Source organism: Loxodonta africana, chromosome 19 (assembly GCF_030014295.1).
Source record: "Loxodonta africana isolate mLoxAfr1 chromosome 19, mLoxAfr1.hap2, whole genome shotgun sequence".
Classification (NCBI taxonomy): Eukaryota; Metazoa; Chordata; class Mammalia; order Proboscidea; family Elephantidae; genus Loxodonta; species Loxodonta africana.
This window is the reverse complement of record NC_087360.1, coordinates 6,644,282-6,663,744: the sequence shown is the minus strand read 5'-3', so window position 1 is coordinate 6,663,744 and position 19,463 is coordinate 6,644,282. Positions and strand designations below refer to the sequence as shown.

The window sequence follows — 19,463 nt, the reverse complement described above, 5'->3', positions numbered from 1 at the left end:
AAAATTATGAGAAAAAAATATCTATGGGAAGAAAACATGGGAGCCTGAACCATTTTTCTTATTCTTCATACAATTTCATTTTTAGGGTGCTAAAAAATTCTTGCTGAGGTAAGGGAGAGAAAATGAAGTTGAATATAATCACGTCGCTCTAAAGTCAGACGTCGGGCAGGGTGAGGGATTTTCATTTGGTCTTGTATTACATAGTATTTATTGTGACTCTCCCACTGGTGGCTCCCAGATTGTTCAGCAAATTATTGGTTAGCACACTAGAAACTATGGTTGCTCGACTGGTCAGTGGACTAGCCATTGTTGAAACTAAGCCAGCAGTAGGATCAGGCTACAGAGAGAAGACTTTTAGGAGACCGGTCTGTTTTTTATGATGGGAAGAGGGGCCCTAAATCTGTTGGATTTTCCTTACCCTCAGGTGTCCTTGGCTGGGCAATGTATGCAGAATGCCCCCGTGGCATTCCTTCAGAATTTTGATGTCAAATGCGTTACAGATTTGGAAATACGCCAAGAACAAGATGGTATTCGCAATGTGAAGATCAAAAATGGCGCAATAGGAGGTATGTGATAATTGTTAGAAGAAAAACACAGGCCCCAGCATTAAGATAAACTGTGATCTCTTGAGGATAATTTCAGCTGCCTGTTGAGGAAGAAATTGTCTCTGGAAAAATTCCAGTTCCACAAGACAGCAGGTTCCACATTAGTTCTTCCTTTATAGTTGAGGTAAACTTCACATAACATAAAACCATTTTAAAATGTACAGTTCAGTGGCATTTAGTATATTCACTGTTTTGCAACCACCAGCTCTATCTAGTTCCAGATGATACTTATAACCCCAAAGGAACCTCATACCCATTAGTGGTCACTTCCCACTAATCCCTTCTCCCAGTCTCTGTCAACCACTAATCTTCCTTCTGTCTCTGTGGACTTGCCTGTTCTGGATAATTCACAGACATAGAGCCATACAACACACGGTCCCTTGTGTCTGGCGTCTTTCACTTAGCGTGATGTTTTCAAGGTTCTTCCATGCGGTGGCATGTAACAGTGCTTCATTCCTTTTTGTGGCTGACTAATACACCATTGGGTGGACAGACCACGTTTTGTTTACTCATTCTTCAGTTGATGGACATTCATTTACATTGTTTCCACCTTTGTTTGAATACTTGTTTTTACTTCTTTTGAAACTGAAATTGGTGGTTCATATGGTAATTGAACTTTCTGAGGAACTGTATTCTCACATGACAGTGGTTCTCCCGATTATTATCACTGACTTTTAGGGTTTTCCTCCTCCTCACTTGTAATTAGATGCCAAGAGTAGTGGGGATCCCATTGGATGGTGTTGGGGAGAGTTTTGTAATTGGTACATAGGGTAGGTGCGGTTACCAAATTTGCTGGATGAGCTTTCTCTTTGAGTAAGTAAGTGTGGTCACGTCAGGCCGTGTGGGCCTGCGGAAGTTAATTTATGTATCTTTTTAGGCATAGTTACACCAAAAGTAACCTATGAGGAAGCAGCTGACCTAGACAAATTCATCACCATTACAGGTATTTCCGTGTTATACTTTCATATCATTTCTACTGAAGTCTGTATGTCATTTCTTGCAAGCAATGTGTAGCCCTGGAGTCAAATATATTTTTATTAATAATTTCAAGAGGTTCACAACAATGAGAAAGAAAGCCTGCTACCATTCCATTTGTTCCTCAGTTATGACTCTCGCTCTGGCTTATGTCACTTCTGTGACCTGAGTCAGTTTCCACACAGTCCTGGGCTTCGGATTCCTTACCCACAAATAGGTAGGGCTGGATTGTGTGAGTTCCTGCTAGTTCTCAGGGTCTGGGCACCTTTGCTTACATGCTTTTCATTTAGGTGGAAGAATTCTCTAGGATGCAGCATTTTTACCTCCTGCTTTCTCTTTTTTTTGATCAGTAAACTTTACAATTGTGATGTGGCCAAGTAAGCCATGTAGGGTTTCGCTGATACTGCCAGGACTTCTATTTCTAATGTAAGATGCTATTTGTGTCTCTTTACAACGTACTGCAGTTCCTGGAGTTTATTCATTCATTCCTCAAGTATTAGTAGTGTGCCTACGATAAGTAGTGAACTAGAGAGCAGGCTGTGCTCTTATGGAGCTGACATTATGTAATTTTTAATTTAACAAGCACTTTACCAAGCATGTACCCCATGTTAGGCTATGAGCCAGGCGCTGGGGATGCAGAAATAAATGGGGGAGACTTCGTTCAGGGCACTGGGATGGTGTAGAGGAGGCAGCTGACCCCTGTTTGGTGGGACCAGGGAAGGCTTCCCTGAGGAGGCTGTGTCGGGAGTCGGAGAGAGGCCGCCATGCGGAAGTAGGCTAAGCAAAAAGAACTGTGCACTGAGGTCTCTTTAATTCATTGAAGTGTTCTTTTATTTACAGAAACTCTTTCAAATAAGGGATCAGCTCCCAGAAATGTGAATTTGGAGGAGCACTATGTTTTCAGGTGGAATAATAATACAATCAGTGAAATAAGTGTCACAGTTATTAGGGCAAACATTGATGCCCACCAGAAAGGTGAGTTTCTGGAAGGCAGAGTACTCTTGGTTTAAAGCATTTTTTTTTCTTTCTTCAAGGGTGTCATAATTATAACACATAAACCTAAGTCACACTTGTTTCTCATGCGTATTTGTGATGTAATCAACGAGGCATTGTTTTGTGTGTCGAGATGCAGCTTTAAGGTGAACAGTTAACGCTGTGGGTAATAATTTCTACTAGTGAAAGGTACGCATTATATTTTTATTTTGTTTTGTTTTTAGGAATAGTGACACAGAGATTTACAGTAAAATTCTTAAGCTATAACAGTGATAATGAAAAGGAATTATCTGGAAATCCAGGTAAGATGAGTCTACAGTCACTGAGCTTACAAACATATTTTAGTTCAACGCTCCTATACTGTAATGATGGTCATATGTAACACTCCTATACTGTCTGTAATGGTGATCATATGTAACACTCCTACACTGTAATGATGGTCATACGTGACACTCCTACACTGTCATGATGGTCGTACGTGACACTCCTACGCTGTCATGGTGGTCGTATGTGACACTCCTACGCTGTCATGGTGGTCATATGTAACGCTCCCCAGTTTGCTCTGTGACTCTGACTTTTTTTCATTTATCTTTCGGGATACTGTTCTCTTTAATTTTCTTTTTGGTTTTACTTACGCATATAATAGCAAGTTGCTGTAAATACAAATCACTCTATCACTTTAGCTACTGGTCTTTTGAAAGAGAGACAATGCAATGGAAAGTATTGGTAAAATTAGCTTTTCAAGAAGCCATAAGCTGCAGATGATGAGACCCAAGGCGATTGACTTCCTGGGGGCTGTGAAGTCCCTGTCACTCTGTGCATATTGTATTTATGCACAAATATGTCCCCACCTGATTTACTTATTGTAGTTTGTGTATCGGTTGTATTGGTCACTGTTGCATCCCAAGTGCCTAAAACAGTGCTTAAGACTGTGTTGTTGGAGGTGTTAGCCACTAACCGTATGTGGCTATCGAGCTCTTGAAATGTGGCCAGTGTCCTAGGTAGAAGTGATAATATTTTGAACATATTGGGTTGAATAAAATAAACTGTTAAAATTAATTTTACCTGTTTGCTTTTCCTGTCTTAAATATGGCTACTAGAAAAAGCTTAAACATTTCAAAAGTGTTCTAATATGTAATCTTTTTCAATTATGTACTTGGTTCACATATTTCTATGGGACAGTTCTGGTGTTTAGAATAGAGTACCAAACAAAAAACCAAACCCGTTGCTGTTGACTCGATTCTGACTCATAGCACTGCTATAGGACAGAGTAGAACTGCCTCATAGGGTTTCCAAGGAGTAGCAGTGGATTCAAACTGCCAGTCTTTTGGTTAGCAGCCAAGCTCTTTACCACTGTGTCACCAGGGCTCCAGAATATAGTAGGTATTCAGTAAAGATTTGTTGGACGAACCACCATTATAGACTAATAGTTTCTTAAGATAATTATTTTCTCTTCCTTTTACTATTCTTAATTGTAATAATTTTACATTTATAGTTGATATATACAGGGAGTCTCCTACTTATGATGAGATCCTGTTCCTACAACTCTGTCGTAAGTCGGTTCTGACGCAAGTTGAATACCTCTTTTTTTTTAGTTTGCATTCTTCCTGTGTTTTATTATCAGTATTTTCATAAATGCGATCTTTATTTGTCTTTGGGGGTTGAAACCATTACATATAAACATCTGAGAGTGGTTAAGTCACCAAATTCTGAGCTGCAACATTGTATCAAAAAAAAAGGAAGATTGTAAGTGTGGTTCATTGGGAACTACCTGTACATAAAATTATTATAATAATATAGATTATGATAAAACTTACAATCATAAAAATAAAATTAATCATCAAGGATCAGCTTTGTATTTTTAAATAACTTTTTGTTTTGCATAACTATCTTCAATATTTATGTAAACGAATAACAAAAAAAATTTTTTTTTTTTAATAACATATGATCTATTCATATGTATTTTTTTCATCTGATTCTGCTGTACTGTTAGTGTGGAGTTTGAGGGTTTATTGTTGGCTTTAAAAGCAGGCCCCTGGAGGTTGAGGTTTTTCATGTCACTGACTTCATTCTACAGGATTTCTGAGAAACGCTGTCAGAATGTGCTGAAACTCTTAAAGCTCTTGTCACGAAAGCATGAACTGGTCACGAGCCAGACCAGTTCAGTCAGTGAAATAGCTGATATATCTGTACGGCCACTGTCTGTTAGCCCTTGACCAGCAGGGCAGGATTTTAGGAGGACCACAGACAGGGCTCTGCTCTCAGGGAATCAGGGCCCTGTCCCCAGGGAATCAGCCATCCTATAGCACTGAGTCACAGGAAGCAATATTGGAAACACAAGATGATTAATAAGTTAGTGCTGGACTTACGGAAAGGTACTTGGAAACTTCAAAGGAGTATATGGTCATTGGGCCAAGATTTCCATCAGTAAACAACTGTCTTGAGCCTCTCGCCTAGGTAGGGACTGTTCTCGGTGCTGGGAATCAGCTGTGAGCAAGTCAGAGTCCCAGCGCTTGGGGGTTTCCATCTTACGGAAGACTGGGGCTTTGTGGAGAGATTGGCCTTGGAAAGCAGATAGCGCAAGTTGGGAACTGGGAACAGCCTAGTGAGGCTGAGGAGGTGGAGTGAGCATGGGTGAATGTGGGCAGGGGGGAATGATGGCGACCACAGGGAAGGCTGGTGTTCCAGGACAGTGGAGTGTAACGCTGGGGACACAAAAACGGTGCACGAACGTGATTGGATCCTGGTTTGTAAACACAGCTCTCAAACATATTTTTTGGGGACGTATGAGGAAATGGTAGCCCTGGTGGCAGAGTGGTTAAGAGCTCAGCTGCTAACCAAAAGGTCAGCAGTTCGAATCCACCAGCTGCTCCTTGGAAAGCCTGTGGGGCAGTTCTACTCTGTCCTACAGGGTTGCTATGAGTCGGAATCTACTCAATGGCTGCGGGTTTTGTTTTTTGGTTTGGATCAGGAAATGTGAACATGTACTGGACACAATCTGATTATAAAGAATTATTAATTTTTTTAAAGAAATATTGGTGTCATTGTTCTAAAGGGGAATATCCTTAATTTTGGGAGATGGATGTTGAAGCTTTTAGAGGTCAAGTTCGTGGTGTCTGCAACTTATTTCAAATGGTCCCGCAGGAAAAAAAAATGTATATATGTGTACATATATGTATGTGTGTGTACACACTTATGTAATACAGCTAAGACAAATAGGACTAAATGTTAACAGCTAGATCTAGATTATGGCTATATGGGCGTTCAGTGTGTTATTTTCAGCTCTTCTGTATGTGTCAACATTTTCCCAATTAAAAGTTAGAAGCAATAAATTGGATTAATAGGAGACAGATGGGATTAGGACCTGAGAAGCAGACCTTGGCCTTGAGTTGATTTTCTAGGAAATGGCTCCATGGAAAGGTCATTTGGTCGAAGTGTCCTTTGTGACGTCCTGAGGTTAGGGTGTTCATCCCTCAGCAGACATTCATCAACCAGCCTCCCTGGCAGCTGATGGTCCTCTTGCATGAGAACCGAGACTACCTCTCATGCCTGCTTTTATTTTTCAGATTTCATTTTAAAAATTTATTTGAAGGATCACTGACTGGGATTTCCTTGTCTCTTGAAAAAAAAAAAGAATGAAGGTGATTTCCTTCTCTCAAAGTCATTTCTTAAAAGCTTTGGCTCTGTGTTTTCTTTCACCGTACATTCCTCGTTGATATTACTGGGTGAGACAGCACAGACTGTGTTGGAGCAAGTCCAGAAGGGAAGATGCTGATTGTCGCTTGTTGTGTTCTCTAGGGTACCAACTTGGTAAACCCGTCCGAGTGCTAAACACCAATAGGATGAATGATACTACCACTCTGCACCTCTGGCAGCCCGGTAATCACGTTCAGTCGTTATGACTAACTTCCTGGTTAGTTATAACCACAAGCCTTGCCATAGTTTGAATCTTATCAAGTAATCTATAGTTGGTTTACGGGGTGGGGGCTGAGGGGAAGGAGGTGGTTATTTTTCATGCATCTGCAACTTCAAAAAAATTTTTTTTGGTGAGAAATGTTAACCTTGGTTGTTCCCGGAGTGCCGCAGGTTATTAGTAAAAGATTTAAACTTGGGGTTGCATTGAGCATGGGGGTTCACTCTCTTCTCATTGTTGCCTGTAGCCCAGAATGGTGCTAACTGGAGATGTAAGAGTAGTTTCATTCCACATGATGGAAAATCTTTTTTTTTTTTTTAAATCAGTGAATTTTTAAAGCAATTGTATCACCAAAGCATTGACATTCAAAAAAATGCTTTCATGAACAAAAATATTATACAATTGTTAGATGTTCTTTTAATGCACATGAAATGTATTACACATGACTTTTAAGTTAATAGCAATCATATCCTTTACAGTTTTTGTTTTTTGACATCGATTGATATCGGACAACCATCACCCCAAATTATGGGCAATCTTTGAGTCAGTGGTAATTACCCAGATCAGCCCAAACCCCTTGCCATGGAGTCGATTCTGACTCACAGCGACCCCGTAGGACAAAGTAGAACTACCCCAGAGGGTTTCGAAGGCTTTAATCTCTATGGAAGCAGACTGTTAGGCCTTTATCCCGCTGAGCGGCTGGTGGGTTCGAACCACCGACCTTTGGGTTAGCAGCCGAGGGCTAACAAGGGCTCCTTGCCCCGTCTGCCAGAAGCATTTAGTTCCATGGCCAGAAAAACCACGGATAACCCTGATACAGAGAGGTGACTTTGTTCAGCTTTGAAAGGATTAGAGTAACAATGACCTCAGTTTCAGAAAACTGGAAACTTTATCTCTACTTGTTGTTTTCTGTTTTTCAAGAAAAACTTTGAAGCCAGTCTTTACTTCTTTTTAGCAAAAACAGTAAGAGGAAAATCTTTTTATTTTGTAGCTGGGAGGAGTTTATGTACGTCAGCAACTTTCACCCCCGTTTTATTTGGAGAAAATGCGCTGTCCGGGTGCCTTTTGGAAGTTGGGATTAACGAGAACTGCACTCAGCTCAGGTGAGTGTTTCCTCAGTGACTTTACTTACACTTTGAGTGATTTGCTCCTGATCTACTTACAGAGTAATACCCAAGACAACGTTAAGCTAATGTGGCCAAGGAGAGTCTGAATGCAAACTTGTGCAAAAGTGGATAATGAATGAATACAAACTTGCGATACAATTTAGAATTGACTTACATTTGAAAATAAGGGAAAATAAAGCTTTGTATTGGGACTAAAACCATTTCATCCATATTTAGGCAGATTTCTCTGCTGAAGTTTGTTCAGCTCCTTAGAAACCAATACTCCTGGAACCATAAAGAGGGCCAGAGGCAGGTGTAACTGGTGTGATTAACACGTAGAGCAAATTTAAGCCCTGATGCATGGTGTCCAGAGAACTCGGTGAGTGGACTCATGATGTGCATATGTCAGCCCTCGCGTTCTTACATGTGTTCATTCTGTGACATAGCCCAAGCGGTGTACTTCTTGGGGGAGCTGGGAAAAGATGGGGGAGACATGGAAAAGAGAAGAAAAACTGGTGGAAATTAGGCACAGGGTTCAAGGCTAGAGACCACAGTCAAAGCCTTTCCCCTGCAGCTCTAAGATTTCTACGCTCCAACATCATTAGGAGAAGGGCCGGATGCCAAGTTGTTGCTATTCTTCTTTTTCCATCTTGTTGTCTTCTCCCTCCTCTTCTGCTTCTGCTTCTTCACCTTCATCGCATTCAAATGCCAGTCCCAACAATAGGACATGCTCTTTGTCTTTAGCCTTTAGGCTGTCTCTGCCCAGGACTGCTCCTCCACGCCCACCTTTGGCCTCCACATACCTTCATAGCCTCAGACATCTGCTCAGGTGTATCCTCCTTCAGGAGTTCCCTGGATCCTCAGGGAGGCGATAGGTACCCCTCCCCTGTGCTACCTGGCACCTGGACTTCCCGCAGCATGGCGCTTTGTGCCCGCTCTGTGATTGAGTCTCCCTGTTCTCCCGTGAGCCCCCGGTGGGGAGGGCTCTCCAGGCTCCTCAGACCCTATGCCAGTGCCTGGCACCAATCAGGGCTCAGTCCACACTTCAGGCATTCACCCAGCCACTCACCAACCATGCGCTGAGTGCTGCTTCTTAGTCTTCACCTATGTTGTGCTCCAAATTCTAGCTGGATAGTTAGGTTCCTTTTACTGTTGGATCACTGTGCCCATTTTTTTAGCCTAGTGACTCGATGTGTGATCTGCCCACCACCCAGTCTTGTGACATTCTGTGGATTCTGTAAACCACCTGGTACCAACCTGTGCTGTTAGTGTGCTGAGTACAAAGTGAAAGGCTGCTCTGGAGGTGCTTCTACCTACTCAGCTCCTTCCTGGGGAGGCCCTCCAGGAGAAATATGACTCTCTGCCAGTTTTCCTTTTAATAGACCTTGCTTTTTATTTATATTTTTTTGTTTTTGTTCTACATTTTTCTCTCTGTCTGGGACAAGTGGCACATTTTCTTTCTTTCTTTGTTTTAATTATTGGGCCATAGTTTCAGAGGTTCCTCCAGTCTCTGTCACACTGGTCTTTTTACATGATTTTGAGTTCTGTTCTACGTTTTTCTCCTGCTCAGTCCAGAACTTTTTGTTGTGTTCCCTGTCACACTGGTCATTGGTGGTAGCTGGGCATCATCTAGTTCTTCTGGTCTCAGGGTGGCGAAGTCTCTGATTCATGTGGTTCTGTCTTTGGTTTTCTTCATTCACCTTTGCTCCGAGTGGGATGGGACCAACAGATGTATATTAGATGGCTGCTCACAAGCTTTTAAGACGTCAGATGCTACTCACCAAAGTGGGATGTAGAACATATTCATTATAAACTATGTTATGCCAATTGACCTAGATGTACCCAGAAACTATGGTCCTAGATCTTGTTTTTTAGAACAGTATTAGGTTTATAGAAAAATTATGCAGAAAGTGCAGAGTGTACCCCTTCCTTCCCCCCGTATACAATTTCTCCTATTATCAGCATCTTCCATTAGTGTGGTATGTTTGTTATAACTGATGGATCAGTAATGATATTTATTATGAGCTAAAGTCCACAGTGTATATGAGGGTTCACTCTTTGCGCTGTACACTCCTATGGGCTTTGACAGGTGTATAACGTCATGTGTTTGCCATGACAGTGTCATGCAGAATAATTTCACTGTCCTGAAAATGCCCTGCACTCCACCTAGTCATCCCTCGCTCTCCTCCCCCTCAGCCCCTGACAACCACTGATCTTTTTACTGTCTCTGCAGTTTTGCCTTTTGCAGAAAGTCATAGAGTTAGAATTCCCAGCTCCTCTTGCAGTTTTTTATTTAGTCACCGAGCAAACATACCCTGGATGCACACTGAGCAGTACCACAAGACAAGGCCTGCTTTCTGTGAGCTGAAAAGCATCTTACTCTCTTGCAGGGAGACCGCTCTTGAGAGACTTGATTCGTTAATACAAGCAACTCATGTTGCCATGAGAGGCAACTCTGATTACAGCAATCTTAGTGACGGCTGGCTCGAAATAATACGTAAGTCCAAGCTGCATACCTGGGAACTGTGGAACTCAGTTGCTGTGACTACTGAGAGCCAGTTGTAGTACTAGAGCCCCACCTGATAGGTTGTCTTTCTTTGCTCTGGCCTAAATCAGAAAACCAAACCAGACCCGTTGCCCTCAAGCCGATTCCAACTCACAGTGACCCTCTAGAGTAGAACTGCCCCATAGGGTTTCCAAGGCTGTAAATCTTTACTAGAGCAGAATGCCACATCTTTGTCCCACAGAGTGGCTGGTAGGTTTCAACGCTGACCTTTCACTTAGCAGCCGAGTGCTTAATTTGGGCCTTAAGAGGAGCACTGGTGGCACAGCGGTTAAGCACTCGGCTGCTAACCAAAAGGTCAGTAGTTCAAACTCACCAGTCACTCCAATCGAGAAAGATGTAGCAGTCTGCTTCTGTAAAGATTACAGTCTTCGAAACCCTATGGGGCAGTTCTACTCTGTCCTATAGGGTTGTGGTGAGTTGGAATCAACTTGATGGCAATGGGTTTGGTTTTGGGGTTTGCAGCTGGGTCTTTGTGGACAGGTTAACTCCCTAGGCAGAAGGCTCTTCACCTCTTTCTCCCTTTATTTGTGATGTCACTTTTGTTTTTAGATGGAAATCCAGATAAACTTCAAATTGCCCAGTAGGTTTGCGAGCTAATAATCTTTGTGAAAGAAAGTCCCAGTGAGGTTTGGAGAGTTTCAGGACATTTTACTTTGCATTGCTATTTTTTCATCAGGTGTGAGCAATTGAGAATTGACTTTGGAATTTAAAAAAGTAATTTCGTTAACAGAAAGTAAGGTGGTTAAAAGCATTGTGTTTAATAAAAAAAAGCCAGTCACAAAAGGCTATGTATTGTGTGATCCCATTTATATGAAACGTCCAGAATAGGTAAGCCCATAGAAACAGAAAGCAGATTAGTGGTTGCCTGGGTATGGGGGTCATGGGGGGCAGCCCTGGTGGCGTAGTGTTAAGAGCTTGGCTGCTACCCAAAAAGTCGGCAGTTTGGATCTGCCAGTTGCTCCTTGGAAACCCTATGGGGCAGTTCTGGTCTGTTCTATAGGGTTGCTATGAGTAGGAATAGACTCAATGGCAATGGATTTGGTTTGGTTTGGTTTTGGGGCTGAGGCAGGGAAAAAAAGAGGCAGTTAGGAGGTGCCAGCTAAAATGTGCAGAATTTCTTCTTGGGGTGACGAAATAGTTGTAAAATTGATTGTGCTGATGGTTGCGCAACACTGAACACACTAAAAACCATTGAATTGTACACGGTAAATGGGCAAATTGTATGCATGTGAATTATACCTCAACAAAACTGCTTAAGAAAAAAAATAAGGTGCAACAGATCCAGTAATAGCAAGGGTCATGGAGCCCTGCTAGAAGACTTTGTTGTCCTGGGCTTCTGGCCCAAGGCACAGGCAGTGTCAGGTGAGTATCAGGTGAGCAGGGGGTTCGTGCGTGAGGAGGAGGAGAGATACCACAGGTACTCAGAGTAGAAGCGAGCTCGACTTGGCTTGCCGCCCCAGACCGGATTTTCCCCTTCGAATCCTAAATGCCCATCTAGTCGTTGAGATCCAGCTTCCTCCTGATATTGGCGGAGAAACTAAGGTCTGGCAGAGGCAGATCTAAAACCCAGGTGCCCAGTTCATTCCACTCTTGCCAGGTGGGGAGCTTCTTGAGGAGTCGTTAGTATACATTGAATAGGAAGGTTCTTCCATTGCAGTAATTAGTGGGAGCCAGAGAGAGCTGAGTGACTCTTCAGTGTCTGCTCTGAGTCTCCTCCTGTCTCCGCAGATGCTGCACCCCCCACCTGTCTGGTGGAGCAGCTCTCTGGACCCCACTCTCTCCCTTTCCACGCTCCGTGAGGTCACTGTGATTCAGTGGGCTGGAATTCCCACCAAGGGCCACCTCGATTCTTCCTGGCCTTGTGCTTAGGGCAGGGTGATTCCGACCCCCCGCCTCACCTTGGGTGGCCAGGGATCATGTCCTGTGTCTGTGGGTTTGAGTGGCCCCAGACCTCACACTTCACTCTGTGACGTGGAGTTGGGGTCCTGTTGGCCCCAGGGCTCTTCAGACTGCAGTTGCCTTCAGCAGTCCGTACTCAAGTCCCCAGGCCCAGAGTTCTGTCCTCATTTGGAAACAGAACCAGAGGTGGACCTTGTCAGCCCCTGGGCCCTGTCAATGGGTCTGGGAGGACTGAGTGGAGGGAGAAGGAGTCAGTTAGAGGCCTGAGATGTACAAAGTGTGTGATGTTTAAGGGAGGGAGCCAGGATAGGTAAGCAGTGAGAGAAGGGATGGCATTTTGTTGCCTTCAAGGTGGAAACACTTAGCTTCTATTTCATGTCTCGGCCAGAAAGCAACCCTGATCCTGGGTGATAGAGAGAGGAGATGTGATGTTGACATATGGGTATCAAGGAGGAGAAAATTAGACATTGTAAAGAAACCATGCCATTGACCTTCAAACGCCCAGCACAGGAAACACTGAGCCCCCCCGCCCCAGTCCCCATAGAACCTGCTGTCTACTTCCTATAATTGACCTTGCTGTTTTTCTCCCTAAGTGCCAGTTTTCAAGATGAATAGAAGTTAACATCTCATTCAATTTTATTCTTTTCCAGCTGTATTATTTCTATGGCAACACATTAGAAAATTACTTCTTATTTATTGAAGACTAGTTAGCAGGGTGTTTAAATATCATATGCATTGTTTGTTAGAACAATGACTCCAGGAACTACTTCTCGATGGCATTTTACTGCAGTTATGTGGTATTTCTGTTAAATGGCTAAGTGGGCTTCAGTGGGGAACTTGTAACCTGAATCGTGATTTATGGTTTTATTATGTGGGTCAGGCATTTAACATTCCAACAGCTGACTTAACATACAAGGAAACAGTCTGAACACAACTTGCTTGGTTCATTGGTGCCAGCTTGCACCTCATGGACATCAAGGGATTACATGGTTATAGAGTGACAAGTAACTAGAGCCTATTGGAGATGAAAGCCTCAATAATGGGATTCTAAGGAGCCCTGGTAGCACAGTGGTTAAGCACTCTGCTGCTAACTCAAAGCTCGGGGGTTCAAATCCACCCAGCAGTTCTACAGGAAAAAAGACCTGGCAATCTGTTCCAGTAAAGATTCCAAACCCTTTGTTGTCGAATTGATTCTGACTTGTAGTGACCCTATAGGACAGAGAACTGCCCCATAGGGTTTCCAGGGCAGTAATATTTATAGAAGCAGATTGCTAGGCCTTTCTTCCTCTGAGCGGTTGCTGGGCTCACACCACTGACCTTCAGTTAGCAGCCAAACGCTTATCCGCTGTACCACTGTGATCTTCCTGTAAAGAATACAGCCTAGGAAACCCTATGGGGCAGTCCAACTCTGTCACATGGACCATTATGAGTTGTAATCCACTTGGTACCCAACAACAACAGCAACTATGTCATTCTTATTTCTCTCTCCCTTTTTTTTTTTCTATCACTGCACTGTAGGAAGAATGTTTTTAAATTGTTCTTTCAAAATGCATAACTTCACATTTCTACAGGTGTAGATGCACCTGACACAGGTGCCGGCCCGTCTGCCTGGAGCACGCCCGGGGTCTGCCTGGGCGTTCCTGCTCAGCTGAGCATCCGCATCCTTATCTCTGAGGTGGGCGCAGTGGAAGGGGTTCCTCAGCAGGAGATACTAGCCATGGAGACAAGGTATGAGCACATCATGGAGAAGTGCAGCTCAGAGAGTGTCAGTCATGTTGAGAGCACCCACAGAATGGAGAAAGGCTCATTTACCATCTGGCCGTTGATTTACAAATTGCAAGTATTAGCCATATGATTACAGGTACAGATGAATCTGTTTTCACTCACAAGCACAGGTGGCCCCTGGGCTACGAATGTCCAGCTCGCAGACAGCTTGTTGTTGTCAGATGTCCTCGAGCCCGTTCTGACTCATAGTGACCCCATGCACAACAGAATGAAAACACTGCCTGGTCCTGCGCCATCCTCACAATCGTTGCTATGCCTGAGCCCATTGTTGCAGCCACTATGTCAATCCATCTCCTCTTTTTCACTGACCCTCTATCAAGCATGATGTCCTTCTCCAGGGACTGGTGCTTCCTAATGACATGTCCAAAGTAAGTGAAATGAAGTCTCACCATCCTTGCATCTAAGGACCATTCTGGTTGTACTTCTTCCGAGACAGACTTGTTCATTCCTCCGGGAGTCCGTGGTATATTCAATATTTTTCACCAGCCCCATAATTTAAAGCCATCAGTTCCTTTTACGGTCTTCCTTATTCATTGTCCAGCTTTCACATGCATGTGAGGTGATTGAAAACACCATGGCTTGGGTCAGGCACACCTTAGTCCTCAAAATGACATCTTTGTTGTTTAACATTGTAAAGAGGTCTTTTGCACCAGATTTGCCCAATGCAATATGTCGTTTGATTTCTTGACTACTGCTTCCATGGGCATTGATTGTGGATCCAAGTAAAATGAAATCCTTGTCAACTTGTACTTGCCCTTTAATGCTACATAAATTTGCCCTAACTTTGAAACTATTGAACCAACCCCTACTCCTAACAAATTCATCATAATCCCCTTCGCTTGCTGCACATGCAGCTTTTAAATCGTATAAAAAGGCTTTGAGCCTTTTCTTGCACCAAAGTAAGGCTAAATAAGAGCCATAGGTACCCGTTACCGACTTAATACATTCGACTTAAAGGCACAGTTAGGAACAGATCTTGTTTGTAACCCAGGGACTGCCTGTATTTATAAAGCCATGTATAAGGGACTCTGCAAGGCATTTAGGAAATATTGTGATGAATAAGGGGCTATCTAGTGCTAACAGTATTTTGAAATCCATGAATATAATTTACTTTCTGATCAAGGATTATACCTAGTGGTTAGAGCAGATAGCTGGGTTCAAATTATGAGCTGTGTGACATCACGCGGTTACCGTACCTCTTCTGAGCGGCAGTTTCCTCATCTGTGAAATGGTGATACCATCTTTACCTGTCAGACCTCTCAGCTTTAAGTGAAAGAGTGCCAGTTCATGCTGACTTAAGCAAAAGGGAGACTTTATTGGTTTAGATTCCTAAAGGTCCACAGCTAGCTGATGGTTCTCCAATGCCATGGTCAGGAACCTTTTTCCTTGTCATCTCTTGGCTCTCCTTTCCTTTGGGTTGGCTTTCTTCTTAAGGAGCAATTGTGATACCAGTTTATAAACTCCAGTGGAAAGAGAGTGTATCTTCCCCCATCTTTTAAGACTTGGGCCAACTTTTATTGGTTCACTTGGAGTCTGGTGCTCACTTCTGAAACAGTCATGATGGCTGGGGCAATAGGCAGCTCAGGCAATGAGGCCACCCCTAGATTCAGGGAATTGGGTTGGACCCTCATGGTCCACCTGAACTGAGAATGGGGAGTATTCCCCAAGGGAACATCTGGGTGCAATTTCCAGAAGAAAGAAGGTACTGGCTAGACAGAAGCAACTGATGTTAAAATTAACTACATACACCTACCTAGTAGGATTGTTTTGAGGATAAAATGAGATGGTATATAAAGCATCCTAGCACTGTGCCTGGCACAGGGGAAAGCCTTCAATAACTGGTTGGCAGCGGTAGTTGAAGAAGCCCTGGGGGCATAATGGTTAAGTGCTCAGCTGCTAACTGTAAGGCCATTGTTCGAACCTACCAGAGGTTCCCTGAGATAAAAGACCTGATGTTCTGCCCCTGTAAAGATTACAGCCCAGAAAACCCTACGAGAAGTTGTACTGTGTTTCATGGGGTCCCTGTGAGTCGGAATGGACTCGACAGAACACAACGACAAAAACAGTGGTAGTAGTTGTTGTCGCTATTATTATTTTGTTGTTTGAGACAAACAAATGATGAAAGAAATTAACTTTAAAAGCCCCAGTATTAAATGAGGTAACTGGGGAGGAGAGAGAGGAAACAAGATTGGCAAAATGTTGGTAGTCGTTGTAGCCTGGTGTGTAGGTACAGTCTCTTTTTTGGTGTATATTTGAAAATGTGAATCGACTCGATGGCGCTGGGTGGGTTTATACTAGAGAGAAATGGAATTTGAAACATTCTTTAAGAGAACCTCAGTTCATGTCTTTACTGAGCAAATCACCTGATGTTCCTTTTTTTCTTTTAATTTTATTGTGATTTAGGTGAAATTTTGCACCTCAAGTTAGTTTTTCATTCAAAAATTTATATACAAATTGTTTTGTGATATCGGTCGCAATCCTCCTTCCCACCCTGGGTTCCCTGTATCCATTTCTCTAGTTTTCCTGTAGCTTCCTGCCTTCTTGTTTTTGCTTTTGGACAGGTGTTACCCATTTGGTCTCGTGTATTTGATTGAACTAAGAAGCACGTTCCTCACCTGTATTATGGTTTATTTTATAGCCCGTCTAATCTTTGGCTGAAAGGTGGACTTTGGGAGTGGCTTCAGTTCTGAGTTAGCAGGGTGACCGGGGGCCATAGTCTCGGGGGTTTCCCCAGTCTCTGTCAGACCAAGTATGTCTGATACTTTTTTGTGCATTTGAATTTTGTTCTACAATTTTCTGCCGTTTCCGGAAACACTGATGTTCTTAACAGAATAGAAGGTGCGTAGTGGACGTATTGCCTGCATCGTCTTTTCTTCCAGGTTTTCCTCAGTGGACTGGCAGTACCAGTGTGGGCTGACTTGTGAAGACAAGGCCGACCTCTTCCCTCTCAGCGCATCGGTCCAGTTTATTAAAATACCTGCCCAGTTACCCCGCCCACTGACCAGGTAATGCCGAGGCTGATATGGTTGGCATTATTACGAAGCAGAAACGTGTAACAGGAAATAGGAAATTTATTTCTTTAATCAAGTTCGGATGCTTTTCACTTGTCATCGTAACCTTCTAAAATGTTTTGTAGATTCCAGACCAATTTTACGGAGTACGACTGCAACAGAAATGAGGTGTGCTGGCCACAGCTTCTATACCCGTTGACTCGGTATTATCAAGGTAAAGCAATTTCTGGAGTGGTTATCATTATGGTTTTGTCAATTAAAAAAAAAAAAACAATTTTAAAGTAGAGTAAAACCTGCGAAAGCCAGAATCTGTGTAAGGTGAAAACCTGTCAGAAAAGGAAAACTCAAATATTTTTCACTAAAACGAACTATAGCAAAGTGATAAAACTGCACCTTGTCAAAGGTGGAAAACTTACAAGACTTGGGAAACCCAGGCAGTCCCATCCGGTTCCAGCTCTCACAGGTTTTGCTGTGATATGTAAATGCCATAGGAAACTTAAAACCTATAGAAAACATTTAAAAAGAAAATAATTACTGATAATGTTGCTGCTTCAAAATTATCACTATAAATGGCTTGGCGTATTTCTACCTAAATAATTACCAGAAAAAAAAGAACTAAAGATGTTGCTGACTTTTATTTGTTGTCTTACAGGGGAGCCTTATTCTCAGTGCATTGCCAAGGGCTTAGTCTTGGTCTCTTTCCTCGTGTTAGCTGTGTTCCTCAGTAACCCCTGGACTAGGATATGCAGAGAGTGGAATTCATCCGCCACCTGACTTCTTACGGACTACAGAGCTCACTCCTGTGATTTCGGTGTACTCCTACATGCCTGTCCACATGTAATAAATGAAATGTCTTGTTTTTGTAGAATATTTTTATTAAGTGCTCTGTGAGTGTAATTAATCTCTGTAGCTATCCAAATGTTGAAAGCAACTCGGAGTGAACATTTTCATCCCCAGACCACCCCGAATAAGATGCGTGAGAGACTCACTTGTAAGTAAATGTTAGTAGATACTCTGGTTGATCGCAAAGCATGAAAGCCTTGGGGGTTTTGGGCCAAATACATTATATGTACTTGAAGGAGTCAGTCTTTTAAAAATGTTTATATACGAGTGTTGAATTGACTGGTTCATTTCCCATATTCCAAAGAAAGGACTTCAAGTAGCCTTTAAAAATGTATATAATGCAAAAAAATAAATAAAGAAAGAAAAATGTAGGACAGCGTGAGCACTGGGGGAGGGAAAATAATATAGGGAGGAAAGCAAAACAAAACAAAAACCAGGGATGAATGTAAATGCACGAAAATATATGCCATAGATTCTTCAGCATTTTTATCAAAGGTAGACCCCTACCTTAATCCTCAGTTTCCAAAAAACTAATATGATTGGCTCAAGAATCATGGGGTTCCTAAATTAAAAATGGAGTGGTTTTCAGTTGGAGAGTTTTTCCTGGCTGAGCCTTGAGCCATTCCTCCCACAGCCCCTCACAAGGGGCCAGACGGTGTGGCGTGTGGTGCAGCGGGGCAAAGTCTTTAACCACAGCCTACGGCAGCCACATGGCAAATCTCCTGTGAGATTTCTTTGTGTGCCAGAGAATTTATTTTTCCATTTCAGATGGATTTCATGTACCATCGGTAACTCTAATTTTGAAAAAGTGTTTCTTTTTCCTTTTACAATTTGTGGTTGACTTCCTGGGGCCTCTGGGTGTCCCAGCACTACTTAAGATGTGTGGTATCTTCACTGCAGCGTTCCTGGCCAGGGGAACTTTGGGGCCTTCTAATCTTAAATCCATTTTATAATAGGGGGACCAACTCTTCATCTCACAGTTCATAATATTCAGCAATGTGGAAACACTATATTTCAGGTATCTGTTCTCTGATTGTCATGGACCTTCACCTGACCCCAGGGTAGGGCTGGCTTAGGGTCAGTTGGTACTGAACCTAGTGGGGCTGTGGTTGGGGCTGGGGCTGGGCAGTTCTTGGAGCCCTGCTGGCGCAATGGTTAATAATTCAGCAGCCAACCAAATGGCTGGCAGTTCAAATCCACCAGCCACTCCTTGGAAACCCTATGGGGCAGTTCTGCTCTGTCCTGTAGGGTTGCTATGAGTTGGAATTGACTTGAGGGCAGTGGGTTTTTTCCCAGTTCTTATCTGAGTATCACCTCTGTTGTTATTTAAACTTTTCTTTAAATAGATTTGCATATATATATGTATTTTTTTTTTCAAGGCAATTCTGTTTAAATGTATGTTGACGCTGTTGTTAGGTATTCTGGAGTCGGTTCTGACTCATAGCAACCGTATGTACAACAGAACCGCTCCTCCTTGAGGGGAAATTAACTGTCATTAGTTACATATTTCATATGAATGAGGAAAAAATAAGACTATAAGACCAAACCTATAACTTCACAAATGTTATTGCTTGTGAATATTATATTCACAAATATTATATAAACATATACATGTATATGTATATATATGTTGTTGTTATGTGCTGTCGGGTTGGTTTTGACTCATAGCGACCTTATAGGACAGAGTAGAACTGCCCCCGTAAGGTTTCCAAGAAGTGCCTGGTGGATTCGAACTTCTGATCTTTTGGTTAGCAGTTGAGCTCTTAA

The 19,463-nt window shown here is 42.7% G+C and overlaps 1 protein-coding gene across 3 annotated transcripts in view; it reads left to right on the top strand.

The window, feature by feature from the left end:
* TCTN2 (tectonic family member 2) overlaps positions 1-17,721 on the top strand; it is a 32,192-nt gene extending 14,471 nt beyond the window's left edge. For all 3 annotated transcript variants that reach the window (XM_003420325.4, XM_010599809.3, XM_010599808.3), the window contains 11 exons: positions 425-566; positions 1,483-1,548; positions 2,421-2,555; positions 2,798-2,875; positions 6,372-6,452; positions 7,478-7,589; positions 9,983-10,089; positions 13,629-13,785; positions 16,722-16,847; positions 16,979-17,067; positions 17,506-17,721. In XM_003420325.4, the coding sequence (XP_003420373.1) occupies positions 425-566; positions 1,483-1,548; positions 2,421-2,555; positions 2,798-2,875; positions 6,372-6,452; positions 7,478-7,589; positions 9,983-10,089; positions 13,629-13,785; positions 16,722-16,847; positions 16,979-17,067; positions 17,506-17,627 (1,215 nt within the window). In that variant the 3' untranslated portion in view covers positions 17,628-17,721. The remainder of the gene's footprint in view (positions 1-424; positions 567-1,482; positions 1,549-2,420; positions 2,556-2,797; positions 2,876-6,371; positions 6,453-7,477; positions 7,590-9,982; positions 10,090-13,628; positions 13,786-16,721; positions 16,848-16,978; positions 17,068-17,505) is intronic.
* The last annotated feature ends 1,742 nt before the right edge of the window (positions 17,722-19,463 follow it).